Source organism: Melanaphis sacchari, unplaced genomic scaffold, assembly GCF_002803265.2.
Source record: "Melanaphis sacchari strain LSU unplaced genomic scaffold, SCAv2.0 Contig1_pilon_pilon, whole genome shotgun sequence".
In the NCBI taxonomy this organism is placed as follows: Eukaryota; Metazoa; Arthropoda; class Insecta; order Hemiptera; family Aphididae; genus Melanaphis; species Melanaphis sacchari.
The window spans coordinates 24,840-44,592 of record NW_020270976.1 but is presented as its reverse complement, the minus strand read 5'-3'; the positions used below and the strand labels follow the sequence as shown (position 1 = coordinate 44,592).

The window sequence follows — 19,753 nt, the reverse complement described above, 5'->3', positions numbered from 1 at the left end:
ACGGGTCACTGCAATAAAGGGTGATTTGAAGGCTGCAAACGAGTTGTGTTCCAAATACTGAATTGTGTCCCTATGTATTTTTCAGGTTACACAAATTGTGTCCCTCAGTTTTTTTTTGAAGTACACGAATTGTGTCCCTCAAGTTTGATCAAACTAATATAAATAAAAATTAAACATAACTACACAAATAATTTTAATAATATAACATAAAAAGCAAACATTTAAATCAAACAATTTTTATAAATTCACATTGAGAAATTTTTCTATTGAAATATTAAAAGTATGTTAAATATTATATTTTACACGAAAAATAAGAAGTTTGTATAAAAAACGTCATATTATAATAGTAAAAATTTTAATGTAATATAACAATAATTGATGTTATTTTGCCTAATAAATATAAATAAAAAGTAAAAATAACTACATTAACAGTTTTAATAAGATTACATATTAGGCAAAACTTTGAAAGTATAGAATCGAATTTTATTCTGTAACTATTTTATAAAATATATGTTGGTAATTATACAACATTGAAACGAAAAAATTTCTCGATTTGAATTTATAAAAACTTTTTTTATTTAACTTGTGTAAAACTTCATAAAACAATTGGAACACAATTCGTGTACGATAAATTTAGTCGGGACACAACTCGTTAACTGCGGATTTGAATTCAATGAATTGTCATATTGTATGCGAAAAACGATTTTGAGCGGAGAGACAGTCTATAAGCTACGGCCTACGACACTATATTACTATGCTATGAACATTTTTTTGATGATATGTTTTTCTAATACTGCTATAATCATTTATTTTACTTTTAATATTGCGGTAGATCTATACAATTCTTCCGAAAATATTGTATTTATTATTAGTGTCTAATTATTATAATAGGTAATATTCGTTTATACCATATCATATTAAATCCTATAACTCGAAATTCGTGAACAACTTTCAGTGTATACCATAAGATAATAAAAATAAATTCATGGTATAGACAGATAATATCATATAATACATTTCAATGCGTACAATAAATTTATAATTATATATTATACCATAATTTATAATGCACAAAAACGTATTAAGTTTCCAGGAATAATATTATTTATTTATTTATTTTTTTTTTTTTTGAAACAGAATAATCCTTATACGTCATTAAAATACGTAATTTTGTCCAAATTTGAACTTTTATAAATAAATAATGTCTATGTATTTCAATAATTTTATTGAGATATAAGAACAACATATATATGGATCTCATACTAAATTATCAAGAATTTTGATTGATTTAGTTTTTTCATCGACATTTATAAGAAAATATTAAAAAATAAAATAAGATGATACAGAGCTATTTTCATCTCCTCTATCCCTCACTTTAATTAATAATATAATATTATTTTTTATTATATTTTATCCTAGTTTGAAATTTTTTCATTTTAAATACTAAAAAACATAAAGAAAAACAAACAACCAACTAGATACCGAGAAGGATGGGTTCGACCTAACCATAAAAAATGACATAGTTCCTTGGTTTCGTATTTTATACCGACTAAAAATCAACTATTTTCCTTGTTATCTAAAATCAGCTTTACTATAATCATTGATAGATATTAATATTTGGATATTCTGATCTTCTTATAAACGCATATGACAATCAATTTTATAGGTAATCAGATCGCATTATGCTCTTATATTATAATATACCCGCAGAAATTCGCACTCCAGCAACTATATATGGTAAGTTACCTGTATTACATAATGTCACCTATCACGGCACATTACGTGTGCATGATTGATGAAGATAATATGTAACACAGGCTTTTAGTATTAAGAATACCGAATACAAGAGAATAGTTAAAAGACAATTTGGATATTAAATATTTATGATGGTGTAATCGTGTAAAATTTACAATAATAATGATAATAAAAATATAAATTACAAATGTGATTTTTTATGTTTAAGCATTTCAGTAGGAGTCAAATATAGTACTTCTGGACAGTGAGGACAGTCGTAACGTTTGGCGTTTGGTTTTAATTTCACCACAGCATCTTCACGTTGTTCACCTAAAAAAGCAAAATTAAAGTTATAACTATTACAATGTTTAGAACTAGAAGGTTTACAGATTTAACTTGATTAAAAATAAACATTTAATAGTAGGCTTTAAATATTTACACTACTATATTTAAAAAGTTTTAAAATATAAAAATAATAATATAAAAACCTATTTCTATAAGAAAATTATTTAGATATTATATACATTATTTAGTTATCTGCAAGAGATTTGGTAACACAAAATCTATTATAGAGTGAATTTATATTTATTTTTTAGAAGGAAATCCTCATAAGAGTTTATTCTGAATCATTTTAATTAAGTTTTACAATAATTGATTGTTTAATAAAATTTAATATTTTTCACTAGAGTAAAATATTAAATTATCTGTCATTATTAATAATAATATGATTTGTAGCACTTGCATTTTTTTTTTTAGTATATATTTAATCAAAAAAATATATTTGATTCATACATCACAGAGTTCAGCTATACATTTTTTTTGCATTTTTTATAATATTCATGAATAACTTCATTTTTAGTAATTGTGTCAGTTTTTTAGTTTTTATATTTTATTTTTGTTAATTATAGACATAACTGAAATTTTTAAAACATTTAAATACGTATTTATTAATATAAAGTAAAATTACTATAGATATATTTCGTTTTTTCGTACCTAATGAAATGTTATAGCCATATCGGTAAAAATTTTTAAAAAGTAAAAGAACATTACATAAAACAAATTTTGCATATATTATTGAGTATTTATATTAATTTATATAATAGTTAGGTACACCTATCTAAAATTTAAGAAAACCATTTTTAATTTATTGTTTTACATAGATACTAAATTGTGTTTAGGTGTTAATATTTTAGAAATTAATTTATTTTAACATAGAAAACAATGTTCAATATTAATTATTTTTTTTAGCTGAACTCTTACATTTTCACGGTTAAAATATATCTTTTGTAGCATTATTAGTGACTTTTTAGAGCATTTATTGTAGGTTTTTAGTACATTATTTTCCTAGCCCTAATCATTATATTCATTATCATTTTAAATGTTTTTTATATATATTTTTTATGATGATAATTTTAACAGTAAATAACAAACACTGAACGATAATATATGAAGCTGTGAAACCCATTAGAACATAAAAATCAATCGCTGGAAGGACATTGTTAATTCTCTTTGAAAAATAAAATCTTTTCTTAATGTAAAATTTACAGGTAAACGTTGATAAAAAAAAGGTGAAAAATATAGACTACATAATAATTATTTATAGTCATATATTTAACTAAGCTGAAGATATTTGTTTACCTTGATACAACCAAACTTTAATAAGCCATTTTTACAAACGCTAGTTTTTTGTACTTAATATAATAATGTATTTATAACTTAAATTTTTTTTAAATAAAAGAAAATAATACTATAATTTCAAAAAGTGCAAGTAACAATTTTAAAGATTTACTTTTTGTTAATAACTTTAATTTTAGAAAAGTTTATGAAAATAAATTTGGTGATATAACGTGGCGTAGTACAATAAAATCGTATATAGTAATATTATTATTGAAAATGGAAATTTAACCGTGAGTAGCAATTTAATTCATAACTATAATACTAATGAGAAAAACCTAAATCGTCAAATTATTCGAAGCGTGTACAAAAAAAGGCAAATATATGACTGCCGTCCAATTAAAATTATACGTTCTGAAATGACAAAGAACAGTTTTGAAATGTTAGATAACGAGTATGTTAAATTAATTTATGGTAGAATTAATACCTTTATAGAAACATACAAAATGGTTTTTCAAAAAGTAAGTTCATACATTTTAACAATCAGAAATTATTTTATCATCTACAAGCGAATCAATGGTTACAGTAAATTATATAAAAAATAATATTTTAATTTGTACGTAACCTAACCTAACCTAATCAAAATAATGATGTAACAGAACAGCAAAGCTTAATTTTTAACCACATTAGAATAATTATAATATATTTGATTCTGTCAGTTAGAAGTCTAAAATATGCAGGGCAAACAATTTAATCTTAAGTTTTACTGCACTATTGCCAAATTTATTGATTTACAATATTACTTGACGTAAACAAATATTTTCATGATCTTTAATTTTATTAAGCGCAATTGAAGTTTTTCTTTATGGGCGTGAAAGAAGTATATAGGTGACAACAAGCCATCTTCTAATCAATAATACATTAATAAAAACTAAAATTAATTGGGATAATTAAAAATGAAGCAATTCCCGTTTAATTTTTAAAAAAAAAAACCGCAATTTAATATTTTTAACACTATATGCAAAGTATTGAAGTTTAGAAATATTATTTTATATATATAAAAAAAAATAGTAACAAACATTAAACACATTGCGATATTACCTTAATATTTAAAGAGATTCGCTCATAAACTAAAAATGATACAATTGTACAATAGTTATTTGAGTAAACAATGCAATAATTATTAAGCTCGTTTTATTGTGTTATAATTTAAAATTAATTACGGTTTAGTTTTTATTTATTGTCGTTAATATCACAAAAATGAGTACAATAGTTAATTATTTCCTACACGTAAACTCCAAATATCTGAAACACTTTCTTAAAGGAAATTTCATCATTTTACTAACTTCTCCAAAAAAATCCACACAACTATTCGGGGTAACCCTTCAAAAATGACGTTTCCTATAGACTTTGAAATTTACCTTACAAATTTAATATTATATATTGATGTACTTAGTTTGCAAAGTTTGTGGAAAATTATAATATATCATCTTTAGACGTTAAGGATAGTAAAAATAGACGTTTGACAAATATTTTTTTAAAGTTCTTTCACTTTAATGTAGTTACATTTTTGAAAGATGCCTCTAAACTAATATCTCAATTTAAGTAAAAGAATAAAAGATGTATTACGCTGAACTTAAATTTTCAAAATCCCCAAAATTCAGATCCTTCAAAAATATAAAACGGATTTATTTATTGTATTTAATTAAAAATAAAAGAACAGTTTTAGATTATTTAATACATACGTACCAAAATATTATGTTTGATGATTTACGTAAGCATATGATTAAAATATTATGCATCATTACATAAAAAAAAATCATTCAGAGTAGAAAAATATGTTTTGAAAAATTGCAATAGGAGCATTTAAAATATAAAGATACGATAATATGCTAATAAGAACTACAATAGCGAGAAATAGAGAATGAAAGACGTAGAGGTTAAAATGATTGATATTAAAATATGTTATTAAATAAAATCATTTAATCAAAACTATTTAAGCTATTTTTAATTTAAAACTGAATAAAATAACAACAGGTGTGTACATATATAATTATTATTTTAGATATTATAATATGTTTTTATTCCTTAAAGATTCGTAAAAAAATGTTGTTTTCTTACATATAATCAATTATAATGATTATTTCATTTTATTATATAAACAATTTAATCTAAGTCAATGAGAGCATGAACAAAAATAATGTAAAAAATTTAACTAAAATACAAAAAAGTATGGCCTGGTGTGGTGAGGTGGTTGGGTTGGGTCACTAATGAGTTTTGAGATCAAGCATCAGCCCCGACGTCGCTAACTCTCGGATGGGTGACCACCTAGGTTCTTAGTGACGAATCCATGGTACACACACATACACACACGTATTCTAACTTTATAAAACAAACCATACAAACAAACCCAACATAAAAAATCTACTGTTTCTATCCACAGCTGGTGGCCTTTAGTAACCGAGCTTAAAATAAAATTAATAAAAAAAAAAGTTTACCTACAATATATTTTTATATTTAAACATTTAAAGTTCGAAAACATTTGTTTTTATATAAATTCAATTCACTTCCGGAACATTAAATGCGTCTTGTATTTTTAAAATAGAAATTTTTTTTCAAAGTTACAGTTTTGTACACAAGTCATTATTAATATTACTTTTAATATTTATAATATTTTAAATAAACAAGACTTATTGTTTTATGGGATTTAAAACGTCAAGTGATACATGTATGATTTGTCATTTTTATAAAAATAAATTATTATTAATACATAAAGCATTATTTTAATTAAAATTCTCGAGTATTATAATAAAGTGCTTGTATGTTATATACATACCATATTTTGATATTTATTTTTAAACATACGACTTACATCATACAATTTTTGAGTAACCATTATTACAACTTATAGCCTTATAAGATATTATTAAATTCACTATAAACACGAATATACAGAATGGCGGAGCAAAAACAACCACATTTGAGATAAGCGTAACTTTGAGAGGAGACATCGCACAGTATTGCCGAACATTTCATTATTTAGTATGTGACGGGAAGTTTAGTTGCAATGGTGTAGTGCAATATTTAATATTGCTAGTTTGCCGTAAAGACATTTTTCCGAAACAATAAGTAAATTGTGGCTACACAACGCGCAATCCGCACGCAATCGATCTCCATCCGCGTGCAGTTGTTACCAATCGCAGACCTATTTTAAAATGAGTTAAGAATTTTTAGGAACATTTAAGGTAGATCTAAAGATTCTTAGACGAATGGTCTGGGTCGGTGATTGGGAATAACTGTAACTGAAAAGAGACCAAATCGCGTGCGGATTGTGCGTTGTGTAGCTACGATTGAAACATTGTTTCGGAAAAATGTTTCTACAGCAAACAAGCGATATTGAATATTCCTCTGCACCATTGCAACTAAACTTTCCACCACTTACTAAACAATGAGACGTTCGGTAATATTATGCGATGTCCCTTCCCAAAGTTACGCTTATCTCAAATGTGATTGTTTTTGCTCCGCTACCCTGTACTATGTACTATTATATTTATTAATTATCTATGTTTTTTAAAGAGCTTAAATAAACTGTTTATGTCTTTTTGGTTTTAATAATAATAATACGTAATTATCATTAAAACATATGAAAAAAGTATATTTAATAAATTTATGCGAGTATGATACGTATTTACTTTTTTTCAAGACATTAACATAATTGTTATATAAGTACTAAAATATTTAACTATTTTAATTCTGAATACAAAATCTATTTCTAGCATAATAATAATTATTAAAAAATTCTACCTTCAAATGACGTGTTTTTCAGTCTTGCAAACATACCATATATCAAATTTACGTTCAGAAGAACCAATTTCATATTACTAACTTTAATTAATTATAGTGAAGCATAAGCTTTTTTGATATTTTAATTTTAAAGCTAGAATCAAGCTTTTATAACTTGTGTAACATTAACAATAAAATTTGTGCATATCATGCTTAAAAATGAAAATATTTAAAAAAAAATAGCTAATGCCTAAGCATAGATAATGTTCTTAACATTAACTTTGATACGTAGGCTGTCCGATAAATAAGGTACAAAAATATACCGAATAATGAAAAATGAATTTATTACTTTAAAACTTCTACACAATAAATTAGACATATTTTGCTATTTTTCTATATAGTCACCATTTAAATTGATGCATTTTTCCCAACAATGGAATAATTTTAAAATGCTATCTCGGAAATATGCAGCACATTTTTCATCGAAGTACTCTGTAACTGCGTTCATTACCTCCTCTTCATTTTGAAAATGAGTTCCTCCTAAGTGTTTTTTTTAACGGACCGAACAAAAAAAAAATCTGAAGGTGCCAGATCAGGACTATATTTGTGGATGTTGCAATAATTCCCACTTGTACTTTTCCAGCCAAGCTTTAGTCTTTCCCGCTGAATGTGGGGTCTGGTGTAAGCATTTTCGGAACCCAACGTGAACAAACCTTACGAAAATTTAATTTCTCATGGACATTTTCATGTACTGTGGTCTTTGGTAGATCAAGTTGTGTAGCCATTTCCCTAATTTTAAGTCGTCTATCCGACCGTAACAATTTTTCGACCGCCTCAATGGTTTCGGCGGTGGACATGCTTATTGGTCGACCATTTCTTGCTTCATCTTCAACACTTTCTTTTACACCAAACCGATACACTTTTTCGAGACATTACGTGCGGGCCATAAACTTCGGTTAATTTTCTATGAATTTCAGTCGGAGAAACATTTTGAAAATTAAAAAACCGAATGACGGCGCGAACTTCTTCTTTTGTGAAACTTAAATATTGGTTTTCCATGTTTAAACTTACGTATTCGACGGAACACTAAAGTAAAATAGTCATGATGCATAGAATACGTTGTTTGTTACATATATTATCAATGCTGGAAATTTCAAGCCGATATCGTCTATTGTTTACGCCAAAAATAACTTTGTACCTTATTTATCGGACAGCCTACGTAATAGATCAATTTACTCTAATATTAAAGTTAACAACATACAATTAATTCTACTAAACGCATTTTTGCTGTGTTGTATGTTTGTACAACAGAGATATTAGTCAACGGGTTCGATTAAAATTATACTCATATACTATATAGTATATAAATTAAATGCACTATTATATAAAATATAAATATTTAAATATTAAAATAAAAATACATTTTAAATTTAATTTTATGCATCTAAGATTAATAATATTTAAGTTTAAATATATTTATATAATATATCATATTCAACGTAGTTAGGAATCAAGATAATTGTTGTTCATAACTACTTTACATATAAGTTACTAGTTAGTATAATATTTTAATATTAAGAAATTAATATTTTATGAGTTGAGAAATGTATATAAAACCACTAAAAATATTTTAATATTTGAACCTATAAGTCAAACACAATAATATAAACATAATTTCTTGGGAAATAATAAATACTTATATTTTATTAAATTTGTTAGTCTTAATAATTAATTTATACAGGTTCTAAATGGAGATAAGTATAAACGTGAACGGTAATCTTTAAAAAATAACTTTTGAGTAACGTTATTTTCATTTTTATTTCTTTGCGACTTTACTTTCATAACTAGGCCATTAGTTTAAAGTGTTTAGCATGATTTATAGTATTATATTTTATATCATTAGATTAAGTTAAAATTTATACAAAGGTCAAGGTCATATTTATTTTTTTCGTATTCTTTTTTTTACAAGTGAAAAGTTAATATAAAAACATTATTTAATATGAAATCAGGTATTCTCAAATATGATACACTTTCATAATTCGCCAATAAAATAAATAATATATTATTATATTTTAATCGCAAAAATAAAATATATCATCGATTATTTTTTTTATTTGCTAATAATTCGATATAAAATGCATATGCTAATAATAGATAAGATAAAGTCGAAAAATACACATTTTTGTTAAATTGCTCTTAAGACCAAAAAATAAGTGATATTCAAATGCACTTCGGAAAATTACCAGTGTATACAATAATACTTCACCTATTGTTCACGTGTTTTTCTTTATAAAATATATAATTTTCATGAATAATCGAACCACAACCACGCTCATTTTTCATGATTTGTAAATTACTTGACGACATAAAGATCGTGACAAAAACAGAAGAAAGTATATTCAAGTATTATAAAGATATTTTTATCATATATATAATATTGATTATTAACAAATTACAAGATTATATTTGCACATATGTTTTTGATGATAGTCGCATGCACTCCTCACATTATAAATTAATTTTGTTATGTAAAATTATCGATATACACACACATTTTTCAATTAAAATTAATAATTATAAGTTTTATAAATAATCAGATCGAGTGCAATTAAATACTTCCTTTTTCAACTTAAGTATTACGTTTTGATTAAGGTAGGTGCAGTTCAACTTTCCCTGCATTAATATTGCTTTTATCTTATAATAATATAATAGCTATAAATAGTTTAAGAACATCTAGGAAGAAATATAGGGTTTCTTCAATATTCTAAAATATTTGAAATTTAACTACACTTGTGATTGATTATTTACAATCAATAAAGTTATAATCGCTATACGTCAATACAGTATTATAATAATATAGTATACATTATAATATACAGTATACAAAAGTACTTGCGAGTAAATTGTATTAAAGAAAAGAAAACTTCAGTTATAATACTCGTATATACAAGTACAATGTACATACCTTCAGCGGTGCCGGAAGTAGTTTGAGAGTCACATACTTGCCGATGTTGCAGTTTTTCAAGAGCACTCGTCACTTCTATTGTGTTGTTGCAAAAGGGACAAACCCAAGGTTCATACACCACTAGGCTTTGACCCGTTAAACTGAAAGTTCATTAATGACCGTAAGATAATGATAGTTTAAAGTTTAAATATATATATCAGCTCACCAATCATATGTCAAATACGGTGCTAGTCTTATTCCACCATATTTATCATCTTCACACACCTGCCAGTCATCACCGCAAAAAGGATTAGGACCCGTAAATGATACTTGTTCGCCAGACGGTCCGACATACATGACTTTTTGATCAGCAGCTAAGAGCCTCTTTATTGTGTAACCGATTTCGGCGTTCATAAATTGTACCATGTCTACGGACAGTTGACGTTCTGCTCTCCTATTACTGCTTTCTAAAAATTCATAAGCAAATATTAAGCATGTAAATACTTGAATTGCTACAGTTTGTTTATAAAAATATCAATACTTTCGAGCTTAAGTTTCAAAAGATTATCCCAAGTATTACGAAGTTTTGAAGCTTTAAGTATTAAATTTTCAGCAGCTTCCGGTAGAGGAAATTCCAGTTTCAACCAAGAGTCGCAAATGATTCTAGAAAATACCAGTTGAACAATTAAAAAATAAATGCAATTCATGGATTATCTAGAAAATAGTTAATTAATACTAACTGAGAGAAATTCCTATTAGTGCAAATGTTTCTGCTAAATAAAAGAAGAGTCTGTGCTCCTGGCATCCGTAATGAGTTCATAATATACGCTTTGGTAGTTTCCAAAAGTGACCTAAAAATTATCAAAATTACTTTAAACTTTTAATAGACCGCAAGTTGTTAAATTGTATTATGTTTATTTTTCAAACTATGCTTAGGTTTATTTATAAATTCACAATGTTTACTCATATAAATATAGTTTTTTCTAACCTAATTAATATAAGTTTTCCGTAAGATTACAAGAAATCGTAGAAATATAAATATTTAAATTATATTTAGATATATACAATAAATATAATTACTATAGGCTACGATGTAAATGTAAATATCTCCAAAAAGTATGTATTATGTGATTAATTAATAAATCATATCAGCATAAACTTTTCATTAATTTTAATACTCAATCTTATATATTATAGATATATATTTCAAATATAATGATTTTACTTTTAACCAATAATATTAGTAAATCAATTTGAAAACCCCGAGAATGGCCCTACTATACTGCAGTATAATATTAAAATACGTAATAGAAAAAAATTTAAATTCTCAATAAATAATATTATTTAAATTACAAAGAAATAATTCGTGTTTACTTTTCATTTAAATAATCGCATTATCGTCAGAATTTTAACTTAAATTGACTATGAAAAAAATTGTGCACTACTGGTAGGAATAATTTATAAGAAATCTTGCATTTAATTTTCACTTATTTACCCATAAACAAAAATGTTTTTGCGCATAAACTAAAAAGTAGACTATTCCAAAAATGTATAAATAGCACAAAAAGAGATAAAATATTTCAAAAATTATATTATATTCAGTAAATGCTAATATGAATACTAGATGGACATTTTGAATTTTAACAATTATTTATTAAGTGATGTCAAAGGATATTTTCTCTATTCGTGTCTTCCATATGTCATTGTCTTTGCTCTTTTGATCAAATTTACATATTGTATTATTTTGTACAGATTGAAAATAAATAAAAAAAAACTATTTTAATAAAAAAAAAATTGATAAAGCGTAAATATTTTTGTTTTTTTCTTAATTTTGTTTTGTTTTTCCCAATTATTTTGACCTCTAAATAGTATCAGCTAGAAAGTAGATCCAATTTACTACTAGAAACTACTCTTAGGAGTAAAGATTGAAGAATTTATTTTACTTTATTCCGACCACGAGATAAGTAAAACGTGTCCTGACTAAAAGCGTCCAAGTTGACGCATCCTACCCTACTTAACATAACGATAACATTGCCGTCGGTCATTAATGTACATGCACGAAACAGTTAACTTTTCTCGTGGACCAGAATATATAAAACAATAACAATCTGCTGACACAAAAAAATAACAAAATTAAAAAAAAACATATTGTTAATTCAATACATCTATAGCTCCGCTCAAAATCAAAATAAAAATGTCACGATATAATTTATTTGTTTTTAGTAGTGCTAAGATTTAACTTGACCTTTAGTCAGCTAGGTAAATCTTAGAGGTAATTCTTTCTGTCTGTATTATTTAATTATTTATAACTTGGTTTATTAAAAAAAAAAAATATTTACAAAATTAAAATAAGTAGATATTTAACATTTATGTAAGTAATTTTTTTTTTTTTTAAACAGTCCTTTTAACTTTTTAGTTGAGGTTCCACATAGGTACACGATGTTTGAATAAAACAATTTTGTATGTGTATGTAAGTACATAGAATAAGTGGTATGTAATGTGACATGAACACGTAATTAAAATATGATAAATTGAAAAAACTTTGAGCCAAAAAAACCAAACTTTTTTTTTTGTAAACTAAAATTTTAATTAATTATTTACAATTATTATAATAAAATTTTTACTCGTGTTTTCGTAAGATCATAAATAATTAGAATAGTCAAAATAAGTAAATAAATAATCAAAAGAAACATAAATGTTAAAAACTTGAATTCATAAAAATATTAATTAGATTTAATATTTTAATTTTACATAAATAGAATAATGCGTGATTAATTTCTGCGTTCATTTCATTATGTAAAAAAAAAAAAAAATACTTAAATGAATAAATATATATGTTTACGACCAAATAAAAAACATTAAAATGTTCTTTATTTTTCGAATAAATAACGAGTTTAATTTTATAAATTATATAAATCATCGTTAGGAACTTTATTTTAAATTGAAATAAAAAAATATTGTTTTAAAATACAATAAAACTAGATATTACTTATAAATTAATTTCTAATAAAAATTAATAAGTTTCTAATATTTCCTACATAGCATGCGTATAATTACATGACTAATTTACAAAAAAATCAATTATTAGTAATAAATACGAATATGCTTTAAGATAATACGTACTCAAATTTAGATGCCTCGCATGTAATAGTGTTTTAAACGATTAAAACTAATTAAACCAAAATACAAACGTTAAAACGTATGTTGTTTTTTTCTGAAATACTGGTAGATTGCTTATGATGAAAAAAAAATTGTTTTCAAAAAATAATTTATAATATATTAAAATACTTTACTGTTATAATTTTAGGAAATAAACTAATACCACGCCTAGAACTACAGCAGTTAATATTTTAATAACTAAATTGCATACTCTTGTTATATGATAATACAGATTATAAATGTAATTTCAGTTGTTATTATTATAGTACATTATATTATGTACAAACGTAAATTTAGTATTTGACTAATATTAAAAATAAATTAAATAAACTTTAAAAATCTTAATGGAATTAAATATATTATTATTTTTAGTGTTGATACCTAATGCAATAATTATGATTGATTACTAAGCTATTATTTTTCATCATTAGTTTTTTATTTTATTTATTTAAATTACTTAGAATATCTCTTTTAAATATTTTGACTTCTATATAAATATAAATTAATAAATATATTTTAAAGGTTTAACCCCAATTTTAAATAATTAAATTGTATTAAATGAATAGTATCTACATTAATTAACCTAGAGTGTCCAACTTATTGAGAGTGCAAAGTTCCATAATACAAGTAGAAGTATTTTGTGGGATATTGTATTAAATTTTCAATTATTTCTACCCAGCTTATAGTTTTTAATCAACATTAAAAAAAAAAAAAACTAAAAAAAAATCAAAAATGTTCATGCCTATAAATAACTCTAAAAGTTAAAAAAAATTTTAAACATTAACGTACAATGAAAATGATACTAACATAATATAAACATTTAGTATATTTAAATTTTAATCATCTATTGTTATTATTATTATATATATATATTTTTTTTTTGAACAATAAAATATCAAATGTTGGAGAAATAATTTATTATTTTATGAATGGATATCAAATGTTATAAATATTTGAACTTGAAATGTTCATAACAAATTTATTTAGCTTTCCTGTAATTTTTTCACACATAGATTAGACAATTAATAGAAAAAACCTTGTACTAAATTTCTAAATCTTAAGTATAAAAACAAAATTTTTCTATGAATTTTTAACTAAAATATAAATTATTATTTTTCACAATTTTTATAAATTTTGTCAAAATTCTAACTTAAAGAGTTTAAAAAAAAATATTGTAATTATGAATAGATTTTTGATATTTTTAAATTAAGAAATTAACAACTTATAAAGAGCTTTGAATTAAATTTTCAAGCATTTCTACCAACTAAACAATTTTTAATCAACATTGGTAAAAAAAGTTAAAATTTTATTGTTAATAGAAAACACTAAAATAAATATTTTGTGAAAGTTTCAAGTATCAACAGTTATTCATTTTCAAATTACATCAAAAAAACAAAATCGATTTTGTCAAAAATTGGATTTGAGTAAAAATTACTGTTTTTTCTTAATTTTTATTTGTTTTACTCAATTATGAATATATATTTAAGTTTGATCTCTCTAAAGTACAAACTAGACCCAATTTGATACTTAAGACCACCCTCATTTTTGAAAATTGAATCATTTTTTTTTTTTTGACAATTTATTGTATGCTCATACACAAAAAACACATATCATGACAAAATCAATAAATGCATCGCTCCTCTGAGTCTAAAATTGTAAATCATCAATATATTTTATTTTTAACTAACCACAAAGTTGACAAAACATATATTATTATCATTGAAATTTGGATAATATTAATATTTTTTCTAATACTAAAATAATCAAAAGTCTTGTGATCTAAATTTTAAATAACCAACCACATAATAATATACAAAATAATAAAAATGTATTTGTTATTGTTATAATGAGATTAAATTATATATAAATAAAATATATTATCATAAATATTATTAAATTAATATAATAAATTAATAGAAATTTTATTCCATTTAATAACCAACTTAATTAAAAACATAATCATGATTGCAAGATAAAATTTGTTGTTTTAAGTATTAAATTTAATATGATTGGCCTGGTTAAATATATTGAAACATAAATTAATAAATAATTATACTTACATATATATTAATATTTGATGCTTAGAGCTTACAGTATTTTTTCCTTTAAACTCAGGAACATAGATTATTTCAGATTCAGTGAGTTGAAGCACATCTGCATGATTACCAAAATAGCTCATAGGATGAAGAGATACAAATGGTTTACCTTCAGTATGAAATAAATGTTCCTTAGTAGTCTATAAATAAACATTAAGAAATTAATTTAGTTTAAAATTAAAAATACAAAAGTTTAATTCACAAAATATTTAAATACAATTATTTAGTATAGAAGAGTATTTTCAAAAAATAATATTAATATTTTTAACCTTGCAGGAATTGAACTCATCACTAATTGCTATATGAGGATACAATCCGCTACTTAAAATTATTTTTAACATCATTAAGTCTTTATAGCTAATTGCAGTAGATCCTTTCAATAATTGCTAAAAAAAAAAAAAATAATTGTTAAGTAATAAGTATTTTAGTATTATAATATGATAAAATGTATAGTTTTTTACTTTAACTTGATGTTGATTATGCCGCAATCTAAAATCTATATCTCTTATATCCACTGAATCATCTTCAGCATCTAAATTATCCTCAATTTCCCACATATCTTTTTTTAATACTTTTCTCTTTCTTGAATCTTCCTCTTTGTGAGTTTTTTTCAAATCACGTAACAGTTTTAGTTCACCATGTCTAAGAGCTCTTTCAGCACTAGTCATGTCATCCATATTTTTTTCTTCATTTTTTACTAAACCACATTCCTAAAAAATAATAATAGAGCTATAATTTTATTTTCAAACAAATTAAGTATAATAAATTTTTACATCCAACAAATCTTTAAATTGTCGCCTCAGTTTGGTCATTTCATAAAAACGTTGTTCTTCAAAACCCCGTCTTTTACACCATTGACGTGTATTTGTGTTTTGACCATTACTCTTCAACTCTAGCCATTGCTTAAATGCATTAAGTAAAATTATTGGATCACCATGATCAGATTCTAAATCCATTCTTGCCCTCTAAACAAATTAAGTCATTATAATTTTTATTTATTTTATTATTTATCTTATTATACTTCGCATTCAGTATCTTTATATGCTTTATTAGTGAATGGTGTTTGAACTGAAAGAACACACGCTAATGACAATACAGGCTCCAATTGGTCAAACAGAGATCCCATTATTAACATTTTTCCAAGTGGTATGTCAACTGGAAGTTGTGATAACATTTTACCAATAGGGGTCAACTTTTCTTCTTTTGTTAATGCCCCCTAAAATAAAAAATTTTACTTAGTAATTGCACTCAGTAAGGTTTTTTGTAAAAAAAAAATTAAGATATGCTTGTTTATAAATAAAAGGTAATGATACAATGAGTATTCAAATTTTATAAGCAAACAATTAATTAAACTAAATTTAAAAAAAAATAATAAATAAATGTATTCAGTTATAGAGGATATATTATATAGCTCCTACACACAATTTTTCTAAAAATAAAATTGTATTTTTATAGGATATATTCACCAAATGGTAAATGGTATATGCTTCATATGCTTGTATACCCCAGTAGCAGATTTTTAAGGAGGGGGTGAATTGGAATTAGTAAAGCGCCAATTTTCAGAAAATTAAAATCTAGCAAGCCAGAACATAGAAAGTAAAAAAATAAAGGTCATTCAAAATCATCAAAATTATGTATTTTAATTAGCATTTATTTTGTTTATAATGTTAATTAATGTAACATGGACCAGATAATAAAGGCTCGCGGGTCGCTAGTAGCTCAACTTTGTACTATTCAAAAAAATCCCAAGGGGAGAGAAGGGGTTGATCGCCTTGTAGCCCCCCTCAATCCGCCACAGGTATACCCTCAAAAATTCTACTGATTTTATTAAATTGTTTATTGATTTTATTTGGTTATATGGCATTTAATAACTTATATATGTTTCATTCACTCTCGTGTTTTGACATAGAAAGTAATACATGACATACAATTATCATGCACCTTAGAAGATAGCCATTTAACCACTATAATCAAAATATCAGACTAACAAAGAATAAACTATAAAACTGTAACATGATAAAATATATACATCATTTTAATGCAAACATAAAATTATATTTCTCAACTTACATGTTGTTTTAAAGATTCTATGGCATTTTCTATATTTTCTGGTTGTGGTGGTTCAATGAATGGAAATAGTCGAGCATTAGGCAAACCCATGGCCACCATTTGCAATAACAATGCATCAAGGGGTACTTTTTGTAGCTCAGGTGTACTGTATTCTGCCATAGCATTAAATTCATCTTCAGAATACAATCGATAACAAACTCCAGGACCGGTACGACCTAGGTGAAATGTGCAATGTGAAAATAAAATGATAATAAAAATTAGATTGATAAATACCAGCTCTCCCTTTGCGTTGGTCGGCACTTGCTTTGCTCACCCAAAATTCCTTAAGTCTTTGTACTTTACTGGTTGAATCATAACTCATTTCTTTTACCTTTCCAGAATCAACAACAAATCTAATGCCATCTATAGTTATAGAAGTTTCTGCTATGTTGGTAGATACAATACATTTTCTCGTACCTTCAGGTGCATAATCAAAAACCTAAATTAAATAAGCAGTTTTATTATAATATTATTAATCAAAATTTAATAGTTTTATTAATAGTACCTTATCTTGTTCTCCCAATGACATTGAACTATGCAAAGGAAGTATAATCCAAGAGTCATTTTTTTCACAGTAAACTCTTGCTGCATCTACCACCGCTGTAATTTCCGCCATACCACTTAAAAACATAAGTACATCCCCTCTTTCATGTTTAGGATATTTTTTATCAATCATATGCATAATTTTTATAAAAGGAGATGGATCGAAACGTTCTGATTTCTTGCCTAGTACTTTCATTTCACTAACAATTGGATGATACTCTAACTTAATTGGATATAAGCGACCTGGTACCTACAACAAATACAGTTTTACTAACTAATATATCAAACCTTTATAGTTTATTTAATAATGAACTAAACAAACAAACACTAAGATATATAATTTACCTGTATCAATTTGGCTAATGGAGAAAAATATTTGCTGAACAGGTCTACATTTATTGTAGCAGACATAAGGACAAGTTTAACATCAGATCTTTGATGCAATAAACATTTCATAACACCTAACAAAAAGTCTCCATGTAAATGACGTTCATGTATTTCATCCAAAACAATAACATCATATTGTGATAATAAATCCTCCCCGCAGACCTAAATAAATACATTGTAAATAATTATTGCTTCAATCATTTTTTAAGAGTAAAATAATATCAATATATTTATTAATTATGTTTAACACAGTAACCTGTCTTAATAATAATCCTTCAGTTAAGAATAAAATTTTTGTGTCTTTATTAACTGTTTTTTCAAATCGAATTTGATATCCAACATCATTGTTATGAATGGATAAAGATTCATAAGCAACTCTCTTTGATAGCGATATACATGCAATACGACGTGGTTGAGTGCAAGCTACAATAGATCATTTAAATTAGAAACAATCTTAGATAATAAAATTTGAACCCATTTAAAAAAAATATACCTATTCTCTTAAAACCAGCGTTTGACAAGTATTGAGGAATTTGTGTAGATTTTCCACAACCAGTATCTCCAGCAATAATTACAACTCTATGATGTTTCACTGCTTCAATTATTTCATCTCTTAAAACAAAAAGAAGTGTTGCGTTAAAGTGACAATTTCATAATTGTTATTAATTTGCTCACTTGAATTGATAAACTGGTAAATTTTGTTGTGTTTCTCTAAGTTTTTTCAATTTGTCAAACTTTTCTTTTTGTTTAAAATCCATGTATATAAGAATCAATTCACGAAACTTAGATATATCTTCTTTAGTTAAAGGTCTCTTTTCATAAGTTTCTTCTTGATCGTATGTAGGTAATCTTGAAGCTAATTCATCATCAGAATAATTAAATTTTAGGTTGACTAAATGAATTTTGTCAAACACTTCTGGGAGATTAAGAAGATTAGAACTTAAATTGGGAATAACAGAATTATCAGAGTTTATTTTTTTCATAGTAAATGATTCATATATTTTTACGAATCGCCAAACATCATTAATATCTTCAACTAATTCTTCATTAAAAAACACTTTTTCCAAAATATGTTTATAATCCAAAAAAGTAAAAGGTCTTTTAGAAATTCGTTGACGCTTTGAATTGTGATTTCCATCATTAGGACTTCTTCGTTTTTCATGATACATTTTTCTTAAGTTAATAATCCTGTAGTATCAAATAATAAATGTATTCAATAATTTATAAATGTAAAATGTAATGAAATAGAAAATAATTAATTTATAATATAGTTTATATCAATGCCTCCTCCCTTCTTCCATATCATTTATAATAGTTCAACACCTATACATAAATTCAACACTGATATTATTAAAACTATAATAATTATATTTTTAAATTTATA

The 19,753-nt window shown here is 24.8% G+C and overlaps 1 protein-coding gene across 1 annotated transcript; it reads right to left on the bottom strand.

Annotated features, from left to right (window-relative positions):
* Positions 1 to 1,890: 1,890 nt before the first annotated feature.
* LOC112593123 (probable ATP-dependent RNA helicase DHX34) lies at positions 1,891 to 19,538 on the bottom strand. Its single transcript, XM_025337418.1, has 17 exons — positions 19,045 to 19,538; positions 18,863 to 18,981; positions 18,626 to 18,792; positions 18,328 to 18,531; positions 17,945 to 18,232; positions 17,674 to 17,878; positions 17,401 to 17,615; positions 16,352 to 16,546; positions 16,104 to 16,295; positions 15,792 to 16,040; positions 15,600 to 15,716; positions 15,295 to 15,470; positions 10,816 to 10,926; positions 10,617 to 10,738; positions 10,302 to 10,542; positions 10,097 to 10,236; positions 1,891 to 2,064 (listed from the first exon to the last, which is right to left on the bottom strand). The coding sequence occupies exons 1-17, from the start codon at positions 19,536 to 19,538 to the stop codon at positions 1,937 to 1,939; spliced, it is 3,363 nt and encodes a 1,120-aa protein (XP_025193203.1). The 3' UTR covers positions 1,891 to 1,936.
* Between the last annotated feature and the right edge of the window lie 215 nt (positions 19,539 to 19,753).